Raw genomic sequence first — 24,544 nt, 5'->3', positions numbered from 1 at the left:
TCCGAGTCCAGGGTCCGTTTACTAAACGGATCGGATTCGGATTTAGCCACATCCGACCCGAATCCGATTCGTTGCCATTCCTAATTGGGGGGAAATTGAAGATCCCATTTGTTAGGGGTGAAAATCAAACTCTTCCACAAAGTCATATATGTGAAAGGAGGGTCTCCGACGATATAAAGTTGAATATAACGAGAATATGTGGTATATGTTCTGACCTAGCTTCTTGTTAAAACTTTGACCAATAATAATGGTATGTTTGTTGAAAAGTTGAATCTCATTTTGTTAGTTGATTTTGACTAGTTGATTATATTAATTGATTTGACTAACTTATTTTATTAGGTGATTGTATAAAAGTGTTTGGTAAATAACGGATTGGTTAAAGTGGTGTAAGTATATGAAAGGACCAATAAACTAATTGTGAAGGTAGGTAGTGTGGTTGGATATTAATTTTAAATGGGGTATAAGTGTCATTTCAACGTAAGATATTGAATAAGCTAATTGAAAAGGCTCCTAATATGAGCTTTTTGAAAAACAACTTATTTAGGGTTCGTTTGGCATCACTTTGGTTTTCTGTTTTTTGGTTTTTTATTTTTTTAAATCATATGATATATATCATGTAATGAATAAAAAATTAGTCAAATTTATTAAAATTATGATAATTTTGAAAATTGACAACCAAAAAGTGGAAACACCTTTTTCTTGTTTCCTGTTTCCTGTTTTTGGTTTTTAGTTTTTTAAAAAAATAGAAAATTGAAAACAAAAAACAATGCCAAACTAGCCCTTAGTTTAATAAGCTCTTTAAATAAGCTTTCCATCAAACACCTTGAATTAGATTATTTAATAGTCAAAAAAAAAAAAATTGTCAATAAGCTAATGTTGGTCAAATAAGCTAATTTTGCTCAAATAAGCTAGTTACGGAACACAACCAATATTTTTTTTCAAAAATATTTAACTCTATTTCTTATCAACAATTACTTTGATTTAGCAATATTAATCTCATATAACCTACAATAATGAGGACAATGTCCGAACTAGTCCATATCATTATTAAAAGTTTTCACAAGAAGCTTGATCTAGTAGGAAATACTACATGTTCAACTTTGAGGTTGGAGGAATGGGGGTTGAATCTAAGGTTCTAAGCACATTGAGGTGAGGGATCCCTTTTTTGTTCCCCTCACTCTTACAATGTCTAACCCACAAATACTATACCCCCTTGCTAGCATATTAAAAAAAACGTAAATATTGATGTCTGGTCAAAATCTATTTTTCATACTTTACACAAAAATATAAATAAAAAAAAATCCATACTTTTATACTACCTTAATTTTATATTATTTGCAACAATCAGACATTTTTCCACAGTACTTTATATCAAATCATTGCAAATAATATAAAAAGGAAGAAGTATAATCTGACAATCAAGTTTAACATGGTCAAATTAACCACAATCCTATAATGTTAGACGGTACACTCAAGACTCAAGTCACTTGACCGCGCACCGTGGCACCATCCTAGCTAACCCATTGGCGCCCGAAACAGCCTAGCACATCCTAACACTATCCACCTATCCTAGTTCAATTGTGACACCCTTGTTTCCAATCAAATAAAACACCAAACACTTTGTTGGGTTCATAGCTAAATTAGAATTCTGTAAATTTCTCTCTGCAAAAATCAAGGATCAAACGATGACGATACGTTTCGTGTTAATGGTGAACAAACAAGGCCAAACTCGGCTAGCTCAGTACTACGAGTACCTCACTATCGACCAGCGCCGTGCTCTTGAGGGTGAGATCGTCCGCAAATGCCTCGCTCGCAACGATCAACAGGTCTCTCTCTTTTTCCTTTTGTGATCTCTCTTTACTATTTTTAGATTTAGCTCAGTTTTGTTGGGAGTAATTTTGATCAATTTTGTGCTTTTTTGTGTATTGGGTCTTGCAATTTATTATTCATCTGAGCATTGTGGGTCAAATCTGATTGTGGGTAGTTGTTAATTTTGAATTTTTGTTGTTTTTGATGGATTATTGATCTTGTTCATGCTTCTATTAACGAGCATTGATCTGGGTGTTATTGAAATTGGGCTTATTATGGAAATTTTGATCAATTCTGGGTTTTTTCTGTGATGGTTCTTGTAATTTGTCATCCATATGAACAAATTGGATTGCGGGTAGCTGTATACTTGAATTTGAATTTTAGGTTTTCCTCTTATTTGTTGTGATTTATGATCTTGTTTTTTCTGTTACTAATTTTGGGTGTTTAGGGTTTTGGATCCCCTTTTTGCAGAATTTAATGGCTGTTTGATCCTTATTGGAATTGCAAGGAAATGTTTTTATTGTGGATTGTGACTTTGTGAGTATGACTTTTTATCATACATAAATAACAACAGAAAGCTTTAAATTTGCTAAGCTGAAGTGTGCAATTTGAGTGTTTGGAGGTGTTCTCTGACCTTGTTTTATTCCTGCATTGTGAAAAAACCAGCTATCTATGTGATTTTTATTTTTTGTTAAGTTAATAATTTATGTTGTATCAAAGGTTTTAATGTTGTTTCCCCTTGTCTCGAATTGTCTAGTGTTGGTTTAATACAATATTTTTTTAGCAATTTGATTATTCGCATAATATGAAAATCGTTCTTACTAAAGCAGCTGATTTAAAAGAAAATTAAATTTGTTCTACAAGTGAGTTTGTATTGACCGTGCTTGCTTCTGGTTTGACACATTACTAAACAAGCAATCCTCCCTTTTGACATGCCAGTGTTCGTTTGTGGAGCATCGCAATTACAAGATTGTATATAGGCGCTATGCATCTCTATTTTTCTTGGTTGGAGTTGACAACGATGAGGTGATTATTTGCTCTCATTTAAGTTTTTTTTGTCCAAATATGTTATTTCTAGCTGTAGCTTTGATATAGCTTGTCGTGTTTTAACCAGCTTAAGGCAGCTTTTTATTTTAGTGCACAGGCATGAATGCATGTGTACGTGTGCATGCTCACTTTTCTTATCACTCTTTTGGGTATCAGGCTTCTTTATAACCTCAAAACCTCTCATGGGTATGGTATCCATGTTATAGGCGGAGTTCAAGCATTTTCTACTTTCAAAGAAAAAAAGGTCTTGAAACCACATTTTAGGATTTCTTAGTTGTCGTTTAGTTGGATGCTTGAATGTAGGAAATTAGACCTTTGAGTGTTTTGTAAGTCTCATGGAGTTCAACTTGCTGAAAACTTGAAAAGTATTAAAACTGTTTGGTTGTAAGGAGTAGGGATTTTTATCAAAAGCTCCACTTACCTTGCCCCAATTTGTGGCAAGTAAAATTCTCCCGTTATTTCCTCAGTTTCCTGCTTTTCACTTGGATTTTGTGCCAAACTGCCAACTAAACACCCGGTCAGACTCCTATGTTATGAATAATTTTCTTGAGTCTTCCATAGTAAGTGTTGTGTTGGTGATTTCTATGTTTTGTGGAGTCTTATTTGAGCAACAACTATACCCTGTGCTGATCCTGTCTTTGTGTTTCAGTATTGCGCTGTTAAAACGTGTTATAGATTAAAATAATTTCCCTCCATCTTTGTTGGGAAAAGGGATCAACTATGTTTCGTGATATCTGTTGATTCTCCTATGATCACAGTCTTATATGATATCTCCAAATTTACATCCCTTCTGCTAGTGTGCTACTCGTTAAATTTGGGTCTGTATACTCTATTGGGGGATGTAAATTTCATCATATGATGATTTGTACATTGTACCTCCAAAAAACAATACAAGTTAACATGTTCTGCAGATGATTTTACTTTCAGTAATCTTGATGTTTTTTCTATCGGAAGGTTGAGGATAGAAGTGTTTTTGTGCTTTGCTGTAAAAAGTGTAAATGCACTCTTGCTGAAAGTTTCTGCGGCCAGCTACGATAGACAGGCTATTGAAGTATGTAATAAGCATTGTCTTTTTGTACATCCATTTTGGTGATTCTTCAATCAGAGGGCATGAAAATAGCTGGGATTGTGTGTATCGGTATTATGTGGCAATCTTGCGCTCTATAATGAAATAATTCCCCGCAACATCATCATCCATTGGGAAGATGGGCAGTTGAGTTTCTTCTCATATCTATGGACATCTCAATAATCATCTTCCCTAAACTATTTTATCCTCATCTCATCTCCTTTTTCCTTTCACTTTCAAACATTATGAGCCTCTTACCTTAGATTTCCTTGCCTGTCAAATTTACCATTCCGTTCTTGGCTTAAGGTCCTCCATAAGAGAGATTATATATAAAATTAAGGTTTAAACTTTGAAGTGAAGATGGAAATATTATGTTATTAGCTATTCTCCAATTTCTTGAATATTGGTTAGTTTATATGTTTAATCTTGCTTGTGTATACACTATACATATGCTGATGGCATTCTATAATACAAAAAAGTTGTACATCTAGGATAAGTGGGTGGTAAAGCAGGGCAAACTTCAATTATCAAAATTTTTTTATTGTCTTTTGGTTTATGTTTGGAATCTGGAATTTATCAACAGCTCAAGCTCAACACTATTTGGCCTACTTATTCCTGTTAAATCCTTGGAATTCGAGATAGATATGAGACTAGTGTAACTTGTGTTTGACTTTTCATCCCCCTCTCTTAATGTTGTAGTATCTTCAGTACCTGAGCTCTTCTGATGCAAATCATAAAACAATTAATTTACTCAAGTCTCGTAGTTTTCATCTTGTTTTAATGTAGCCTGTTGCTTGCAGTTTTTGTGTGTAACGCACTGATGGGGATGCTCTGTGTTATGATTTCTTTGCTTCATAAGTTAACTCTCATCTCAGCATTTAATAAAGTATTTTATTGCTCTCTTATATTTTGCAGAATGAGCTTGCCATTCTGGAGTTCATACATTTATTGGTAGAAACCATGGATCGACATTTTGGCAATGTGGTGAGTGTCATCCTGTATACTTCCTTCTTAAACTTGTATTATCATATGGTCTTTATTCTTGACTTTGATTGCGATAATGCAGTGTGAGCTGGATATTATGTTCCATCTAGAGAAAGCGCATTTTATGTTGGAGGAAATGGTGATGAATGGATGTATCGTGGAGACGAACAAATCTAACATTTTGGCCCCTATACAGTTGATGGATAAAGCATCTTAATTATGTGCCTGGATGAGGTACATTTTAGGCTATATTGTATATGTTGACATTCTTCTTTTCGCCAAATTCACAAAATCAACAGAATGAGGACAGTGCTGTTAAACTTTTTCTCTGTTGTATACTTGTATGTTAACAATCATTAAGTTTGTTACTAAGCCTGTTTTATTTCAAGAATGTTAGTGGAACTTTCCTTTCTATGGAATAGCTGTAATTTTGTCATTCATATGAGATAAAATGAAGTTATGTTATAATTTAAGGCTTATACAAGTCACAAATTTTTTTTTCCCCTGATTATTTTTTTTTTTATTTTTTACACCTGATTTATTATGAATGCAGTCAAATTTTGTAATTTAAAAAAAAAAATTTAAAATGTTTTTGACCATTTGAGGTAGTGTAAGGAAAACAAAAATGCATACTCCAAAGATCATTCCCATATCTTCTATTGCATCAAACAAATAGATTTTGCCTTTGGTGATGCTCTTGGTTATTGCAACTCCTGTGACACCTTTGACAAGTCCAGCCGTTGCGATAATAATAAGCAGGAGAAAGTATTTCTTTCTTCTGTTTCTATTTTCATTAGTTTGGGGCAAAACATGAGTTCAATTTAACATGTTATAATCAACAAAAGCTCCTCAATTATCAAAATTTTCCCAAACATTTTACTACAGTACGGGGTAGTAGATAGCAAAACACAAGCTCTAGAACATATGAGGAAATTGCATGAAAAGAAGTAAATAACTACGCATTAATCAACACATAATGTCATTCCTAGATCCTCTATTGCGCCAAATAAACAATTTTTGCCTTTGTCGATGCTCTTGGCAACTGCAATAGCTCTCGCAACACCTTTAGCTCTGAAGTCGAGTCAAGATAACTACACTTCAACAGCAATTTTTCCAGCACAACTGAGATACCAAGCAAATATTCAATCAATTTGAGCTCCACACTTGAACCAGTAAATCCTGTAATTTTTGCCTTAATGAGTTGTCCAAGCTTATAATTATCGTCATAGTCAAATTTGTGCTGAAGAATGCATTTGTTCGGAGTAAACTGTCCACAATGACAGTAATTTTTTTAGCATCAAAAAACACAGGGGTGCCTTGTATAGACACGGTAATTGAACAAAACTACGAAACTCTTAAAAGTTACATAGGGTAATTTCGACTTCTGCAACATGTTTCATGCTGTAAAACTATGGCTATTATCTTCGAGATCTGTGAGTCAATTCTAAACATATGCTATACAATTAAAGCATAAAATTGGAATACTTACTGATAATTCAAGATCTTTGATATAGGGACAATTTTGAACCATGCTGATTGTGAAACAAAATACATTAAAATCATCCAAGTCGAGTTTTGTCAGGCAAAGCTTTTGCAGGTGATTAAATGTCAGAGTAAGTTTGTTGTTACAACCTGCAGCCAAGAACTTGCATAGCAAAGAGAACAGAGATTATATAAACAGACCAATATATAAAACAAGTATTTTCAAATAATGAATACTATAACAGAAATTGTAGCTTTGATTTTAATATACCTTACAGAGGGTTCCATCCAATTGAAGGTATTCAAGCTTAACTTGTGGAATTGCAAGAATCTTAATAGCGCGAACTGTTTCTAATCTATCTGTGTGAAGTGTACTCCATTCTGGAGAAAGATAGTGAAACGCGCTTCAGATAAGAAGCATTTTTGAAATCCAGCGGCACAAAAGAACCTTGAATAGTTAAGCTTTCAAGGATAGACGCATGTTCAAATTTCAGATCAGAAAAGCCAGTGCAATATTCAAGGCTTAATGTAGTAAGTCGCGGGCAACTTGAGATCAAACTTGTGAATAATCCACCATGTTTAAACTTAACAAGCAGTAGCTTAAGAGTCCGAAGATGAGCAAAGCCCATACAGTCACTTGGTGGAGTGTAATTCAGTTCATAGCAATGCAATTTCAATTTCACCAGCTCACTGCATGCGAAAATACATGAAGGCAGAATGGTTTTAGGTGCGCCACCAAACCCGACAAAATTCGTAAGACTCAATCTCCTAATCCCGGCTCTTGAAAGAAAAGATAACCACTGGCTGAGATTAAGGTTGATGAGTTGAGGATGTTGTGGAACATAAAGATAGAACTCATGTATAGGACCATTGTGATGAAGCAAGATATTACTGATGATGTTGCTGATGTTTTGGTAATCGTAATGTCCACTTATTTTATGTTCTTCCCAGAAAGTATAATCAAAGACAAGGTGCCTAATGGACAGCCAATAACGCCTCCATTTTCGTGATAGCACACTCGTCTTAGCTGCCATCGACAGTGGTAAGCGTTTCAGGATCTTCTCTGCCAAATGAGATGGCAGATTACTGATTAAGTCTTGGTTGGGTTCAGGAATCTTGGTCCTTTTAATATTAGACTGGGAAGAAGCCATTGTCCACTACTTAGAGATTAAACCTGGAATTTGGCTAAGTCTTATAAGATGACTATACAAAATAGAAAGGTGCATTTAGTGTAACACCCAAGTACTACACACAAGTACACAACACCCACAAGGATCGACTACAAAACAATCAACCAAGAACAACCACCCAAATTCAGCACAGATAATCAAGAACATGAATCGATAATTCGATATGGAAGAAATTAAGAAATCACAATGACATTATATATACACGTGGAAAAGAGAAAATACAAGTTTATTTTCATCATGAACAACAATTATTTATCTAGTGGCAATAAAATCACAATGTAGGGCTTGTTCATATTTACTGAACTGAACTGATTGGAGCTGAACTGAACCGAACTGATCTGATTGGAACTGAACTGAACTAAGCTGAAATGAATATTTTATGAGAGAGGGAAATTAAGAGCTGAACTGAACTGAACTGAACTGATTGGAGCTGAACTGAACTGAAAATAAGTTAATATGAACAGGCCCGTAGTGGTTTAGTGCAAAATACCCTTATAATATTACAACTGTGCCTTTAGATTAACATAACAAGATCAATGGGCTCCCCCCAAAAAAACCCTTGATGCATTATGATAAAACTGAGGGCAAAAGAAACCAAACAAGTTTCACAACCCACAAACAAGTACATACATGCATAAGAGAACAACAACTAGAAGAGCAAAAAGTGAAGAGTATCACCAAACATATATAGGGTCACTGTCAAGCAGCAATTCCAGACAAAGCAGAGCTTCAAATGACGATCCAACCGTTCAAGTAGAGGCACTATGAATTCCCAAAATTAGAGAACGATCTAATGGTGAAAGTTTTGTGAAGGTTGTTCTTAAAAAATGAAGCTAAGCTTCACTCAAAAGTCAAAAACCCCTCTCTGCTCCTTAACTCCTTTCTTGAATTTTGATAGGGACCTTTCCCAACAAAGCTTCCAAGAGAAGCCGCTATTTAAAGTCCAAATGAACCAAACTCCTTAAAGGCTTCACCCAAAATTTACACTAGACTTAACACTTGTTAGGGCCCGTTCTCTTCAGCTTAATTTTAGTTCAGTTCATTTAAGTTTTTATCTTAATTTTCTTCTCTCATAAAATATTCAGTTCAGTTTAGTTCAATTCAGCTCAAGTTAAGTTAAGTTCAGTTCAGCCAATCAAAACAGGCCCTTACATGTAAGCTAAACCCATTTGAAAGTATTACCTCCGTTTTTTTAGTTGATACGTCTTCATTTTTCTTTAATCGCGTTTATTGATTTATAAGTAATGAAAAATATAATCACGTGAGATTTTATTAGATTTATCACAATATATAGCCGAAATATCAATTTTTTTTATAATTTTTGTTTATCAATAATTAAATACGAATCTATTAATGGTTTAATTTGTACATTGACAAACGTTACCAAAAAAACGTGACAACTTAAAAGAAATGGAAAAATTATTTATTACATGCTCTTTATAAATGTCGTATGACTTTTTATTTATGAATCAATTCTCATTACATAAAATAATATTGTCAATGATCGTTCTACCCTTAACATATAATTCAATTGATTAACAAGGAAAAGTAATCCCTAAATAGTACTAATGGTCTATCCAGAGTTATCAATGGCTTCTTTAAATACAATCAAGCCTACATTAAACTATGTAAATTAATGACATTGACCACATTACTTAACTTCTAATTATCTATTCAACTACCCATGTGATGAACTTCAAACCTTTAATTGGTCTATCCAAACCCAACAAAACCCAACTCCCGTTGCTAATAAAACAATGGATTAAACAAATAGATTTATTCCCATATCTTCTTCAAGCACAAATGGTTATGCATTCACAATCATGAAAGTCCAGCCGTTACAATAATAATAAGCCGGAGGAAGTATTTCTTTCTCTTTTTTTTTTTTTTTTTTTTTTTTTTTTTGAACAAAGATTGATTCAATAATCAATAGTAATTGATTTATATCTTTCTTCTGTATCTATTTTAATTAGTTTGGGGCATATTGCCTTAGCATGGGAGACAGGGAGAGTATTTGTTTTTGAATGTAAGACATAAGTTTGGGGTAAAATATGAATTCAGTACAATATTTTCTTCAGCAAAATTTCACCAGTCTTCAATTCTTAAAATATTCCCCAAACATTTTATACATTGCATTGATATACTTAACATTTCATATAGCAAAACAAAGCTCTTGATCCTTTGAGGAAATTGCAAGAACATAACTATACATAATAACAGCCTATATCTTTTATTGCGCTAGGCAAACAAGTTTAGCCCTTTTCGATGCTCTTGGCAACTGCAATAGCTCTCGCAACACCTTTAGCTCTGAGCTCGGGTCAAGTTTAGCACACTTAAACATAAATTTTTTCAGCTTAACTGAGATACCAGCAATATATTCAACCAATTTGAGCTCCAAACTTGAGCCAGTAATACCTGTAATTTTTGCCTTCAGGAGGTGTCTAAGCTTAAAATTGTTGTTGTAGTCAAATTTGTGCTGAAGAACGTTTTTACTCGGAGTAACCTGTCCACAATAACACAGTAATTTCCTTAGCATCAAAAAACACAGGGGAACATGATAATTGAACAAAACTCTTTACAGTTTCCTGCTGTAGAAATATGGCTATACTTTGAAATTCGTGTTTATATACTTATTGATAATTCAAGATACTTGATATAGGGACAGTTTTGAACCATGTTGATGGTGAAACAAAATACATTAAAATCATCCAAGTCGAGTTTTGTCAGGCAAAGACTTCGCAGGTGACTAAATGTCTGAGAAAGTTTTTCGAAACAGCCTGCAGCCAAGGACTTGCATAACAAAGAAAACAGATTTTATATAAAGGGACCGAAATATATTTATCAGATATTGAATACGGAGTACTATATATGCATTTTACCTTACAGAGGAGGCCATCAAATCGAAGGAATTGAAGCTCAACAGGCGGCAATGCAAGAGCCAGAATCGCGCTGACAGTTTCTAAGTAAGTAGTGTTTTCCATTGGGGACAAAGATAGTGAAATGCGCTTAAGATGGAATGTATTTCTGAAAGCCAGTGATGCAAAAGAACCTTGAATACTTAAAATTTTAAGGATCGGTACATGATCAAAAACCAGATTAGTAATTCCAATGCAATCTTTAAGCCTTAAATGAGTGAGTCGTGGACAGCTTGTGATCAAACTTCTGAAAACATCATGTTTAAATTCAACAGACAGTAGCTCAAGATTCCGAAGATAAGCAAAACCTATACAGTCACTTGGAGCATTCAGATTCAGTGCATAATTAACAATCTTCAAATGAACCAGCTCATTGCAGGCGAAAATATGAGAAGGCATAACAGGTAGGCTATCAGCTTTAGCCAAATTCACAAGACTGATCTTTTTAATCGCGGCTCTTGAGAGAAAAGATAGCCACTGACTTATATTAAGGTAAAATTCATGATCAAGATCGTTTGGAACATGAAGATAGAACTCATGAACAGGATCATTGTGATACAGCAATATACTACCAATGATTTCATTGATACGTTTCCAGTCAAAATTTGTGTTTGATTTATGTTCTTCCCAGAAAGATTTATCAAAGACAAAGTACTTAAGGGACAACCAATTACGCCTCCATTTTCTTGATAGCGCACTCGTCTTAGCTACCATGGACACAGGTAAACGTTTAAGGATCTCGTCTATCAGATCAGTTGGAAGACTACTGATTAAATCTTGGTTGCTTTCAAGGACATTGGATTTTTTATTAGACTCGGAAGAAGCCATTTTCCACTACTTAGAGTTCGAACCTGAAATTTGGCCAAGTCTTTATAAGAGAAGTATACAAACAATTAACAATGTAGAAAAGTGTATTTAGTGCCAACACCCACAAATATAACCAACAACAACCCAAATTCACTACAAACAATTCACCAAGCAAAACAACCAAGATGGCACAATATAAGCGTAAAAAAAAACACTTTGATGTGAAGAGTAAAAACCACGGGACTGATAAGGTTTTTTTTTTTTTTTTTTTTTTTTTTATGATTATACTACCTTCGTTTTAAATTATTTGCAACAATTTGACATAAAGTGTATTTGCAGCAGCAGTAGTAATGAAATTGAGGGCAAAAGAAACCCAAATCAGTCAACAAAGTCTAAAAGTGTCACGACCCACCAACAAGTACATGCTTAAGAGAATAATAAGTAAAAGGGCAAAAGTGAAGAATATTACCAAAACACAGGGTTTCTGTCTAACAGCAATTCCAGACAAATCAGAGCTTTAAATGACGATCCAACCGTTCAAGTAGAGGTCCTATGAATTCTAAACAAGCTGAAAAAATTTGAGCACGACTTAACGGTGAAAATTTCGGCAATGGACAGTTTTGTGAAGGTTGTCCGTGAAAAACCGAACCTAAGAAGATTCACTTAAAAAACCCTCTCCTCTCCTTTCTTGACTTTTGATACTAGCTCAATAGCTCTTACACTCAGTCCTCAACTCCTCATACAATGTATTTATGTACGGCTCCTTCTCTTCAAATTATATGTTACTCCGTAAATCCTAATCCCTCCGTCCCCAAAACTTCCACCCTTTTGGGTCGATTTTGCGGTTATGAAGAAACTTAAATTAAAAGGAATTAAAACATATTGGAAAGATAAATTTAAATTAAAACGAATAAAAATATATTGGAAAGAATAAAGTATTAAAAATACATGGAAAAAACAAAATTTTATATGGAAAAGCTAATTTTGCACAAATATTGTTGTAAATTAATGGGTATTTTAATGCAAACGAGTAAATCTTTTGGGACTAAAATTAGGCCAAAAGGGCCGAAGTTTTGAAGACGGAAGGAGTACTAAAGTACATTGGAAATGTAAAGTACATTTTTTTTATTAAAAAAATATAGCCAGAATCCGGTAGTTGCAACCATAATATCATATAGTGATATAGCCAATATAGGATATCATCCAAAGAATAGAGGATATCAAATTATACTCCGTATTATATAGCCAATAAACGATATCATCCAGCCAATAGAGGATATCAAAACTTGTTGGATTGACGAAATATTTGATCAGTCCGTACTGACGCAATATATTCTCTTTATATACCTTTCAATTAGCAATAATATTTGTGCAACTTTAGCTTTCCATGTAAATTTTGCTTTTAGTATATACTTTATTTTTTCATCTCTATACTTTTTTTGCAAATCCTATGTAAATTTCTATTTTGAACCTACTTTTATTAGGTTCCCCATACACTCTCGTACTTCTAACTTAAGTTTCTTAATACTCGTGAAAACTCCCAAAAGAGTCGTTCTTTTAGAAACAAAGGGAGTAATATTTTAATTAGATGTATGAATTCGGATGATTGGATCGGGTTTGATGAGGTTGAGTCAAGTCAATTTTTAAAATTTTATCATACTAAATTATTTTATCCACGTGAGTCCAAATCAATATCGGATACTTTTCAGATAGGTTTCAAATCGGTCAGATCGAATGTGCTTTTCATACCTCTAATTTTAATGTCAACAACAATACAACATATAATAACTCGGCCTAAAACTCACTAGCCACCAGTCCACCCTTGGGAAAAAACGAAGGTAGTATCAACTTTGTCATGAGGTTTCAGTGAAGGTATGTTCTTCGATTCTTCTTTTTCTCTTTAATTCAGTTGTAATTTTTACTTTGGAAATTTGAATTTAATTTTTGTTTCCTCATTGCTTATACCTTGCATTAGATGATAAATTGTTAATAGTAGAGGTTTTTTTTCCCTAATATTTATCAATCGTTATTGAATTATAGTGAAATTTGTTGAATTATTGTATGTTAAATACTTAAAATCACTTAATTGAGTTTGGCCATGTTTGGTAATTGGCTTTTTAATGGTTTTTTGGTTAGTTTTTGGCTTTTGGCTTTTGACTTTTTTAGGTGGTCAAACAGCCAAAAAATGCGTTTGGTAATTGGCTTTTTAGTCAGCGAAAAAGCTGGCTTTTAAGCCAAAATGAAAAAGCTGTTTTGAGTAGCTTTTTTGTTGGCTTTTGGCTTGTTGCCTCACAAATTATCTAATAAACAGCCAACAACCAACAATTAATTTACCAAACACTTTTATAAACAGTCAGCTTAAACAGCCAATTTCAAAAGCCAATATAAACAGCCAAACATTCCAGCTGGTCAAACAAGCCAAGTGAACCAGCCAACCGCCAACATCCATTTGCCAAACAAGGCCTTTTTCTTTTCTGTTAGTAACTGATTACATCGATTATCACCCAAATTTGTTGTATGTGAATATGAGTGAATAATGTATCACTCATTATGGTTGAAAATTGAAATGTTACTGGTGTTTTTTTTTCTTATGTATGACATTTTGTGTTATATGATTGAACTAGCTAGTTTATGTTTGAAATTAGGCTTTAAATAAATGTATACATCATATCCCAAAATTCGAAATCAAAAGCATATTGCCCAATAGCATGGGAGAGTATTTGTTTTTGAATGTAAGCCTTGATTCTATATAATCGGTTCCTAAGGCTAAATATGCAAAATTGTTGAGCATAATTGTAATTTTCCTTATTTTCCATTATTTTTTGGCTGTAGTATAGGGATTAGGGAGTACTATATGATTAAAATACACTAGAATGTGTATGTGTCAAAAAAAAATACACTAGAATGTGTTTGTGCTAACGCAAGAGATATAATACTCCCTCCGTTTCAAAATGATGTTCTTGTTTCGTAAATCGATGCAAATTTTTGCCCATCGTTGACCACAAATATCTTTAACCTAGCGAAAATTATAAAAGTTAGAGATTAATAATCAACTCATCTAAACAAATCAAACTAGATCTCACATGACTATATTTGTTCTTATAGATTAAGAGAAATTTAAAAGATTCTCTCTTTTTTTTAAAAAAAAGGTCAAAGATTCCAATCAGGAACATCATTGTGGAACGGAGAGAGTACTTCCGATGGAATACAATTGTAGAAATTGGGTTCCTTAAAAACATAATTATTGAGGAGTTAGTGGAATAGATTTTTTTTTTTTTTTAAAGTTGTATAGAGTTTTAGGATTGAAGATTTAGAATGTTGTGGTGAAAAGTTGGCAAAATGACTTGGAATTATAGTAGTATATAGTTATTACTTATTACGAGGGAGCTCCGGTTAATCTCTAAGATTAACATTTAAAGTTATAGATTACTACGTACTTTTTGAATCCATTAGTATACTACGGTGTAAATATTTATCTACTCTTTGCCCCTTTTTGTTTGTTTCATATTCATTTTAAAGTTGTCTTTTAAAGATTGCTTGTACTAATAATATACATGCATGATCTGTTGGTGGAGCACCATTTTGCTTTGCTCCTACAAAAATTACTTTAGGTATCACCATTTTTTTCGCTCATCAATTTTATTCAGCTAAAACTTAATAAAGCAAAAATACAGAGTATGTGTATGGGGCAAAGAATTGGGCACGGAGGGGGATTCCTTGTCTTGAATGTTAATGTATGTTGTGAACATATGTCACTCCTAAGTCCTAACTACCGCATATTATTCAATCTTAGCAGTCAACAGGTCCGCTGTCCAATTGCTTCATCCAAACATAAAATGAACACGTACTATTGATGAAGCTAAACAAGATTTAATCAGTAATCTACCAGATATTGTGACTGAAAAAATTCTTAAACGCTTGCCTCTCAACATGGCAGCCAAGATGAGCGTGCTATCAAGAAAATGTAAGGAAAATTGGTTGTCTCAAAGACACCTTGTCTTCGGCGCAACTTTCTGGGAAGGACAAGGTAGTGGGCAAATAGACAGTTATGGTATCATCAGCAGTATACTCTTCCATCACATTGGACCTAACATAAATTCCATCTTGGTATACCACTTTCTGCAGGTATAACATGCATTCATCTCAGTCAATGGCTATCTTTTCTTTCTAATACTAATGTAAAAAAGATAGCTTTAATAGACAATTTGTTCGAACACAAATCCATACCTTCTCATATATTCTCATGCAAAGAGTTGGTCAAATTGAAACTTGTGTGTTTAACTCTGAATCCTCCACCTCGTGACTTTAAGGGCTTCACTAATCTTCGAAGTCTTCAGCTATGGTTTATTAAATTCAAGCATAGTAATATGCTTGCGAGTTTGTTTGCAAGTTGTCCCAGGCTAATAGTGTTAATACTCAAGCATTGCATAGCTTTGGATACTGTTATTATCGATGTACCTAGTCTTGAAAGGTTAGCTATTAGTGGAAATTTAAAATGTCTTTGTCTCAAGAGCATTGTACGTCTTAATAACATCTCACTGTGTTTGAACGAGTATTTTAAAAGCGATGCAGTAGTACTCAACTCGATTAGGTATCTTGCTATTTCATGTCAACTTCGATACCTTCATTTTGGGGGCCGTTTGTGTGAGGTAAAATCTTATTGCTTTTATTACTGTTTGCCATTGTATAATAATCATATGCTTTCCTTTAGTTGTTTGTCACTCGTATTCTACCTCATTTTCTCATCTCCTTCCGGCTTGGTTTTGCAAGGATTTGGCTGCAGGTGGTGTAACATAATCACTTCCTTTATTATTTAACTACCTCAGTAAGCTTTGTTTGACAAAAAATAACTTTGGCCGCATAGATGTATATCGTTTTGTTATTGGCATGGTTCAGAGTTGTCCTTGCATCAAGGATCTGGAAATTTCAGTGAGTATAAAAAAAACATTATGTATCAATCTTCACAACTAATTTGTTAATCTTTGCTAATATTAGCTTTTGTATATCATCTTGTATCATAAGAGTTAAATTGGTTGAAATATATCTAAAGAGTAAAGACTTCTTTGATTGTTTATATGTAATAATTGATTGTGTTTTATTCCCCAGGCTTTAGCAAACACAGATGTTTTTCAGCTCGAGATTGACTGCGATTACAGGATTGACAGCTACAAATTGGGCCATCTTACAAAGGTGAAATTTACGGGCCTAAAAGGATCAAGTGCAGAGCTGAAACTCATGGAGTACTTGCTTGCTATTTCAGAAGTGCTAGAACTTTTTCTCTTCAAGTGTGAAAATCTTGATGTCACTGCAGAGCTTAAGGTATTAAGAGATCTGTTGCGATTCCAAAGAGCATCAGCAAAGGCGCAACTTATTTATATGGAGTAGTCGAGGGTCTAAGTGGAAACTGATTTTGGCGCATCTCATTGTGTGAAGAGTATAGAAATTGTGCTCTCACAGTCGGAGTGCCAAAATCATTTCCTGGTCTAAGAATGTAGTTCTGAATTCTGAGTACTGTTGGTAGCTTAAGTTATAATGTTTCATTTGCTTTTTACTTTTATGGAAAACAAACCTATTTGTAAATCCTGTCATCTTATTTTTACCAAGCAACAGAGTACATTATACATCTTAAAGTAGCCAAGTTCCTAGTAAATCAGGGAACAAACCCTATTTTACCAAGCAGGATCTCTGCTAAGCCGCCCCTCATCACGAAAACTAGATATAAACATGTTTGTAAGAACTAGTTAAAACAAGGGAACACTAATTAGGAGAACACGAATCAATAATTAGGCCATCTGTATTCTCTATCGGTCTAATCATCAGTATATATTTTGCCTATATTGATGCTCTTGGATAATGCAACAACTATCATGTTATCTCACTTAGTGATCCTAAGGGATTTGCTAATATTCGAAAGTTTTAGCTATTCAGTATTGAGGATGAGCATGATATGATAAGGAGCTTAAGCGTTAGTTGTCCTGGGCTTGCAGTGTTCAAGACCTGTGAATTGCTCCATGAGTAATAATTATCAATTTACTGGAGAGATAATTAGTTACTGAAAGTATACTTAGGTATCATGATTTTAAGAATGTTCCGCCTTAGTGGCAGCTGTGTCTTTTGATGAGATTATGGTATATGATGACGGCCATCTACCAGTATTCGCGACTACATTAGGGATCTTGCAACTGTAAGTAAGCTTCAATACCTTGAATTTGGTGGTCATTTATGTCAGGTGCACACTGTTTTTATAATAATATCTGACACTGCAGGAAAATCCTCTAGTAACCAGGTATGTAAGTATAAAGTATGTAACTGATATAGGAAGTAAGATTTGATAAATTACTGCAATATCAAATTCCATTACAGTATGAATGTCATCTTACTAATGCCAATATCTATCTTTAATTGCGGATTTTCCTATGAATCGAAAGACAAACCCTAAACTAACCAAGATACATAGATGCACAAATTAACCTTAAAGCCTATGTATGCACATATTCACACTGCTGCAGGCCTTCCATCTTTTCTTGGGTCACTTACCCCAGTAAGTTTACCAAAGTATGTGTTACCAATAAAATTCTTTCCAGTTTTCCGGCCTAGATCAACTGAACTTTCAAATGTCTGTACAATAAGCTGGCAGATTGCTCCAATTTCAATAGGCTGCAGTTTGTGACCCCTCGTCTCCAAGAAAGTCCTCCTTCCTATGGGAAGTTCAATGTGCTCCCCGTCAATCACAGTCACATTCTCATATAGGACTACATTCGGAATTAGCTGCAGAACATCAATTTTCACTTAGAGGTTGGCCATTGCAATTCAGTAAAAATTATACGCATTATTTTGGATTCAATCAGTTGTTGCAAGGAAAAAGAGAAAAATAAAACCTTATGGTAGACTCTTGCATTTTGGACAGCAGTGAGAGGATCCATTCCCAGAACAAAATGGTTTAGGAAAACCTGGGTTACTGCTGGAATTATGTTCATCCCACCACTACCACCTATAACTCCTGCCAGTTGATCATCCTGTCAATTAACCAAAATGGGAAACATGATCAAACTTCTCAAAAGACAATAAGGGTAAAGAATATTAATACAATGTTTTCCCTCTATCTTACCTTGAGAATAATGAGGGGAGTCATCGAAGACAAGGGTCGTTTTCCTGGTTGTATGAAATTTGCAGGATCAGGAGGAAGACTGTCAGGACTTACTTCTGTAGGAGTTGAAAAATCACCCATCTCGTTATTTAACACGATTCCAGTAGAAGGGGATAACACCCCGCCTCCAAATGGATAGTTGACTGTTGTTGTTACTGACACTGCATTTCTCTCTGCATCAACGATGCAGAAATGACTCGTTCCATTATCTTGTAGCTGACTCCACCTACATAATTCAAGCATATGGTAAATTTTACTGTAAAACCTTCCCACTTTAATTTCCTTTCCCTTTATCAGTCTATCTTAAGGTAGTTAAAGAATCCTTCCTTTATATACCTGCTCAGGTAATATTCAGGAGGGAAAGTTGTGTTATCATATATCTTACGCCAAATTTCCTTCGCAAAAGATGTGGAAGTCATGTCGGACATATACTTGGTAATATTAACATAAGCAGGATCGCCCAAGTTCATTCTGACAGCAAACATATGCTTCATTGCCTCAATCAGTCTATGTAAGCCTAAAGGCCCTTCAATCGCATTGGGGCTCCCATAGTTGTTTAGTATGTTTAATATCTGTTTCGCAACAGAAAAAGAAAAGAGAAATTCTTTGAGTTGGGGAAAATATGCTTCTTACACCATACACTGATATATTTAAGCCTTACAGAGTTACAGATATCCTTTAGTTTTTACATATAATACTCCTTTAATTTCATCATGAAAGATCTGGCAGACATACTCTAAGAGTCTAAGCCTCTAAGGTCACAAATAAGCTGATTTTAACAATAGGCATGATGCTTGCAGATGTTGATTTTACGCGTCAGTTGATACTTTACAAGACCTCAGGGTACTTCAGAAACAGAAGATAAAAATATAAACATCAGCCAATGGCATGATATCAGAGGTGCAATATATCTGAAGCCTTACTAAGTTCTTACAGTTCAAAGTATCATACAGACTGGTAAAAGAGTGTTTCTAGAAGATGCATTCAAAGCACATTTTTTCATGCATCAGTTACATGAATATGAGTCCATCAACCAGTAGCTAAGAGAACTTACCAGGGTCATTCCCAGGGTACCGCTTGAAGGTGGTGGCATTCCTAGTATCGTATACCCCATTACATCAGCTGCTAAAGCTTTCGTTACTTTCACTTTGTAATTCCTAAGATCCTCCTCTGTCAGAATCCCACCTGCCTCTCTCACATCCTTCACTAACTTCTTACCAACCGTGCCATTGTAGAAGGCTGGTGGCCCTTGGTCCGCTATTGCCTTCAAGCTTTCTGCAAGCTTTACATTGTAGCATATGTCCTTTGTCTGCAAGAGCTTCCCGTTTGGTGCAAACACTTGACTTAAACCAGGGTCATCTCTGATCATCTTCTCATGTTTTAATATGTTCTTTTCAAGATATGGAAGAACCTCAAAACCATTTTCAGCAAAATGTATGGAAGGTTCAAATAGAGTTTTCCATGAAAGCCGCCCATAATACTTCCATGCTTCATGGAGACCAGCCAACTCACCAGGTACACCCATTGACAGGGGGCCTGAAAGCTTTGCCGCAAGATCATTGTCATACATGTTCTGTTTTTGTTACAAAAATATCAATATAATGTCAGTATCAACTCTCAAGCTTACTGAGTTTCAACACAGGTACTCAGATTTAATGAGTACAGAACATACCTCTTTCCAAAAGCAATACAATACAGTCAATCTTGATTCAATTCTAATATAAAACTACCAAACTACTAAACAAAAATCAATCAATTAGATAAAACAGTGACAAGAGTGAACCTCAGAAGCAGCTAAAGGAGCAGTTTCCCTCATATCAAACGCTAAAGCTTCTGATGTTGATGCAGACCTGACAACCATGAAAGCTCCTCCTCCTATTCCACTAGCCATGGGATTAACCACACCCACACACAGCGCGGTTGCAACAGCAGCATCAACAGCATGACCGCCTAGTCGGAGCATCAATGCTCCAACCTCTGAACAACGGCGATCATCAGCTGCAACAATCCCTTTCCCTGACTCCACAATTTCAGGTACATCAACTTGTGGTTTTCCATTGAGCTTTTGTTCATTGTTTACCAACCAAGAAGTCTTGGTACTCCCAAAAGCAAGGCCTAGGATAAGGCATTTACAAAAGACAATGATTAAGTTTGTAGGAACTTTCATCTGTTTATCAGTTTATGTACACTTTAGAAATAAACTTGCAGCTGTTAAAGATTAAATGTATTGGTATATTTGATCTTAAAATCCCAGTTATTGTTAGTCTAAAATTTAATGCTCATGATTAAAGGAAAAGTCATAAGAACAGCAAAGTCAATAAAATTGACACATGAAGGGCATGTTCATATTTACTGAACTGAACTGATTGGAGCTGAACTGAATTGAATGGAGCTGAGTTGAACTGAACTGAGCTGAATATTTCATGAGAGAGGGAAATTAGGAGTTGAGTTGAACTGAACTAATTAGAACTAAACTGAACTGAAACTAAGTAAATGTGAATATATCCGAATTATTGTTTTTATAAACATGGAGTCAAAACTAAAATGCTAGGGAAAGAAAGGGATAATGGTTGGTTATTACAAGCGGTGGATGATATCTTGATATTGACATTATATTTATTATTAATATGAGCTAGAGTAGTAAAAACAACCCATTATATGAATTTAATATGATGCTTCATCAAACTTTCATGATTCTATAGATTATAATTAACAAGGAATGTCTAACTTATAAGATACCATTTTGAAGGATTATTTGAATTTATATGGTGTTTTGAGAAGTTGTACAAAAAGAAAAATGGTTAGAGGGTTACGAGCCAAATATACTAGTATTAGATGAAGCCCGTGCGATGCACGGTTTGTTTGATTTTTTTTAAATAATGTTTTTTTTTGGATTTATGAGCCTAAAATTTGTTATATATTTAGATAAAATTCCTAATATTAAAAGATAATATATAATATTTAATTAATTTAAACTTAAAAATCTCATTCGCCAATTTTGCTTACATAGCATTTAAATTATTTAATTCTAAAAGAAATTAATAATTTCTTATTTAATTGGCTACTACTAAGATTTATGATCCTACATGGCGCGGTGAGAAAATTAGATCATACGTGGCTCTCTAAAACTCGGGAAAAAACTCCCCTTTTATATATATTTTAGATTATACTTTATCGGCTTCAAAAAAATGTGGAAATTTGACTTTTTAAATTCGCCTTTTTTTTGTTAACTTTGACCTTATTTTTTAAGTTAGTAAACAAAAGATGCACAACATCAAATTTGTATTTTATATTTATAAATAACTATCATCTTAGATATTAATGGTTACAAATATTTTATGAACCTCACAATTTGTGTTTAGTTTTCGTGTATACTTCTATGAAAGCTACCCGCATGTTAATAGCGTGAATCAATTGTTTTTGTCATCCACATAAAGTGATAAAGATACCACTTCATATCAGATACCACTTCATATTAGATACCATTCCTACCAATAATTCACACTACATTCTTATAATTTTGTACACGCTTAAAAAAAATACTCCGTATATATATATTTATATATTTTTGTAAAATACTCCGTATATACCGTAATAATTACGTGTGTGATGAATTCCTAATTAATAGCTGTGATAAGTAAAAAAAACAGCCTGAAAATATGTTCTTTAATATTTGTTAAATTACCAAAATGCCCTTACTCGTCATACATCAATATGTGGTTCTAAAAACAATTTTGTGGGTATTTTAAGCATATCACAGTTATAAATTATTCGATTAATCCGTATTTCGAACCTACACCCAATTAAAAGCAATGTGCAATTGACTTGTTAAAAAGAACTATGTGCGAATAATTTAGCACAATTTCATCCAACAAATCAAAACATTTGACTTTTAAAGACTATACAAGCCTACGGTCAAACCCCATATCCCAATAACTATGGAATCTATAGCCGTAAACTCAAAATAGAATCTGAATCTTACCCGAAAGTTGACTTTAATCTTATTATAGGACGACGTTTAGCGGTTCACTTATAAACTCTTCGATTTTAAAAGAGAAAACTTTACTCTATCTCAATTAAAATCCACCATGATAAAAATAATTCAAGATTTAATAAAAAATATAGTTGACTTACCTGTAATTACGAATAGTGCAAGAAAGGAAAAGACGAATTTGCCCCAAGAGTTGGAATTTTTATGGGTGTTGCCCAGAAGAGGAGTCTCCATAGCAAGATCAGCAAAGAACCTCTTTCATGAAAATTAGGAGAGAGAAAATGAGAAATAGCCAACTAAACGTGGAGGTTTATAACTGGCATATTTATAATTTTATTTTTATTTTCTCTGGAAAAAAAAAATGTAACAGTCTTATTTTAAGGAAAAAAAACAGATTAAATTATACGCATTTTAATTATGGCTTGGATTATACGGATTAAAAAAAGGTTAGAGTAGTTGGTTGGTACAGGTGGGAAGGATGATATGATACTCGTACTATAGTAATTTAGTGGAGTATTGATATGAAATCATATGAATTATGAAATGATGTGGTAGGGACAAGTTAGTTCAATATTATAATATACATAATTCTTTCAAAGAAAAAAAAGAATAATATACCTCATTGTTTGCATTCATGTCAATTGATCACTAAATTAAAAATATAAATTAATAATAAAAAATAAAACTTTTCAACCCTATAGCATGATTAGCATCATTGTATAGACATTACAATTATAAACCACAAATTTTCATACTTAGTTGAGCATACTGTGTGACCGGGGCTACTCGGTCAAAGTTATTCAGTTGCTTAAGGTTACTCGGTCCGAAGTTATCTAATCGGTTAAGGGTTATTTGATTGTTCAAGGGTTACCCGGTCAGATGTTACACAATCAATGTTTTGTGATACTCTTGCTCTGCAGGATTTGATGTATTACTTACACTTACTCCAACGAGATGCACTTTTATTCCATTTTTAAAATAAAATAATAAATAAATAAATAAAGCTCATATGCTATGGTATTTCTCAGTTAAGCGTAGTGCTTGGCTGCAAGTAGCCTTATGAAGAATGACCTCTTAACTTGCCATGATATAAACAAGTAAGGACAAAATGCGTCGGAAGAACTTGTGTTGATCTATGAGGACAATTGTTGGTCACATATGCGCACTTTGTGACAATAAAATCCACCCAGATTTGGGGCCGGGATGTTACAGTTTCGGTGAGTGGTAATCAACCACACAATATGATCAGCCACACAAAAAATGTGCTGGTTATAAATAGTTAATAAGTTTAGATAAATGAAATCAGGTAAAATAATGCATCCTAAACATTGTTATCTCACAAAGTGAGAACTTAGGGCCTGTCCGGCAAAATATAGTTGTGAAGGTAAATATTAGACGTGTAAATGGTTTTTAGCTGTCAACAAGTTGTTAGTTGTGAATATAGATAATTTAGGTATGAGTGTTCGTTAAAGTAGCAGTTGATTAGTTGTTACATATAAAAATCAATATTTTATTTTTAAAATTATAGATTAAATTTTTAAAAGTTACCTCAAAAGCTAATACTTCTAACTTTTCATAAAAGCTACCTCCACCACTAAAAGTTACCAAAACCACTACTTTGTTAAACACTCACATTTTTATGAGGAAAATTTGCCAATTGCAGCCATTTAAAGTTAATATTTTGCAAATTGCAGTCATTTTAAAAAAAATTGCAAATTGCAGCTCGAAAGTTCTTATCAATTGTAAATTGCAGCCCGATTCAACTCTTTCATCGGTTTAAGTTTCGAAAAATATTTGATTAGGGGTCATTTTAGCCTTTAAGAGTCCGAATTGAGCTCGGAATTAACATAAAAAATGACATGAATGCCTCGTTTTATTTATTTGTTTCATTTCCTCTGGGTATGTATGCCGATGCAAATCTTTGATCAATTATATCTTTAATTATTAATAAATATAAATTCTAACAATTGAAGTTTAATAATCTATTCATTGAGATGATTCCAACAAGTACCCATAAAGCTATATATATATATGCATGCATCCTATTTTGACTAATGTTTGTGATCATAAATATATATATATATATATATATATATATATATTTAT

General features: G+C 33.8%; 4 protein-coding genes across 4 annotated transcripts; 1 reads left to right on the top strand and 3 right to left on the bottom strand.

Moving 5' to 3' along the window:
• The first annotated feature begins 1,594 nt into the window (after window positions 1–1,594).
• LOC110690896 (AP-4 complex subunit sigma) lies at window positions 1,595–5,390 on the top strand. Its single transcript, XM_021867798.1, has 4 exons — window positions 1,595–1,826; window positions 2,749–2,835; window positions 4,838–4,906; window positions 4,989–5,390. Exons 1-4 carry the CDS (start codon window positions 1,686–1,688, stop codon window positions 5,121–5,123), a joined length of 432 nt encoding a protein of 143 aa, XP_021723490.1. The 5' UTR covers window positions 1,595–1,685; the 3' UTR covers window positions 5,124–5,390.
• A 351-nt stretch (window positions 5,391–5,741) lies between these two features.
• Window positions 5,742–7,937, bottom strand: LOC110690895 (F-box/FBD/LRR-repeat protein At1g13570-like). The gene is made up of 3 exons (XM_021867797.1): window positions 6,660–7,937; window positions 6,396–6,551; window positions 5,742–6,173 (listed from the first exon to the last, which is right to left on the bottom strand). Exon 1 carries the CDS (start codon window positions 7,537–7,539, stop codon window positions 6,745–6,747), a length of 795 nt encoding a protein of 264 aa, XP_021723489.1. The 5' UTR covers window positions 7,540–7,937; the 3' UTR covers window positions 5,742–6,173; window positions 6,396–6,551; window positions 6,660–6,744.
• A 1,534-nt stretch (window positions 7,938–9,471) lies between these two features.
• On the bottom strand, window positions 9,472–11,533 carry LOC110691104 (F-box/FBD/LRR-repeat protein At1g13570-like). Its single transcript, XM_021868038.1, has 2 exons — window positions 10,458–11,533; window positions 9,472–10,081 (listed from the first exon to the last, which is right to left on the bottom strand). The coding sequence occupies exons 1-2, from the start codon at window positions 11,319–11,321 to the stop codon at window positions 9,809–9,811; spliced, it is 1,137 nt and encodes a 378-aa protein (XP_021723730.1). The 5' UTR covers window positions 11,322–11,533; the 3' UTR covers window positions 9,472–9,808.
• A 6,062-nt stretch (window positions 11,534–17,595) lies between these two features.
• Window positions 17,596–22,932, bottom strand: LOC110690894 (gamma-glutamyltranspeptidase 3-like). The gene is made up of 7 exons (XM_021867796.1): window positions 22,582–22,932; window positions 20,231–20,562; window positions 19,502–20,020; window positions 18,784–19,019; window positions 18,409–18,673; window positions 18,179–18,316; window positions 17,596–18,068 (listed from the first exon to the last, which is right to left on the bottom strand). The coding sequence occupies exons 1-7, from the start codon at window positions 22,670–22,672 to the stop codon at window positions 17,796–17,798; spliced, it is 1,854 nt and encodes a 617-aa protein (XP_021723488.1). The 5' UTR covers window positions 22,673–22,932; the 3' UTR covers window positions 17,596–17,795.
• Between the last annotated feature and the right edge of the window lie 1,612 nt (window positions 22,933–24,544).

Source organism: Chenopodium quinoa, unplaced genomic scaffold, assembly GCF_001683475.1.
Source record: "Chenopodium quinoa cultivar QQ74 unplaced genomic scaffold, ASM168347v1, whole genome shotgun sequence".
Taxonomy (NCBI): Eukaryota; Viridiplantae; Streptophyta; class Magnoliopsida; order Caryophyllales; family Amaranthaceae; genus Chenopodium; species Chenopodium quinoa.
The sequence above is the reverse complement of the archived record's forward strand: the minus strand, read 5'-3'. Positions and strand labels throughout refer to the sequence as shown.

Excerpts from the sequence above, each read along its gene's own strand:
- LOC110690895 (XM_021867797.1), bottom strand. The coding sequence starts at position 7,539 with ATGGCTTCTTCCCAGTCTAATATTAAAAGGACCAAGATTCCTGAACCC.
- LOC110690896 (XM_021867798.1), top strand. The coding sequence starts at position 1,686 with ATGACGATACGTTTCGTGTTAATGGTGAACAAACAAGGCCAAACTCGG. Across the intron at positions 1,827-2,748 it reads TCGCTCGCAACGATCAACAG|TGTTCGTTTGTGGAGCATCG; the intron begins GTCTCTCTCTTT and ends TTGACATGCCAG. Across the intron at positions 2,836-4,837 it reads TTGGAGTTGACAACGATGAG|AATGAGCTTGCCATTCTGGA; the intron begins GTGATTATTTGC and ends TATATTTTGCAG.
- LOC110690894 (XM_021867796.1), bottom strand. The coding sequence starts at position 22,672 with ATGGAGACTCCTCTTCTGGGCAACACCCATAAAAATTCCAACTCTTGG. Across the intron at positions 20,563-22,581 it reads TGCACTATTCGTAATTACAG|GCCTTGCTTTTGGGAGTACC; the intron begins GTAAGTCAACTA and ends GCCTTATCCTAG. Across the intron at positions 18,069-18,178 it reads ATGCAAGAGTCTACCATAAG|CTAATTCCGAATGTAGTCCT; the intron begins GTTTTATTTTTC and ends GATGTTCTGCAG.
- LOC110691104 (XM_021868038.1), bottom strand. The coding sequence starts at position 11,321 with ATGGCTTCTTCCGAGTCTAATAAAAAATCCAATGTCCTTGAAAGCAAC. Across the intron at positions 10,082-10,457 it reads TTGATGGCCTCCTCTGTAAG|GTTACTCCGAGTAAAAACGT; the intron begins GTAAAATGCATA and ends TATTGTGGACAG.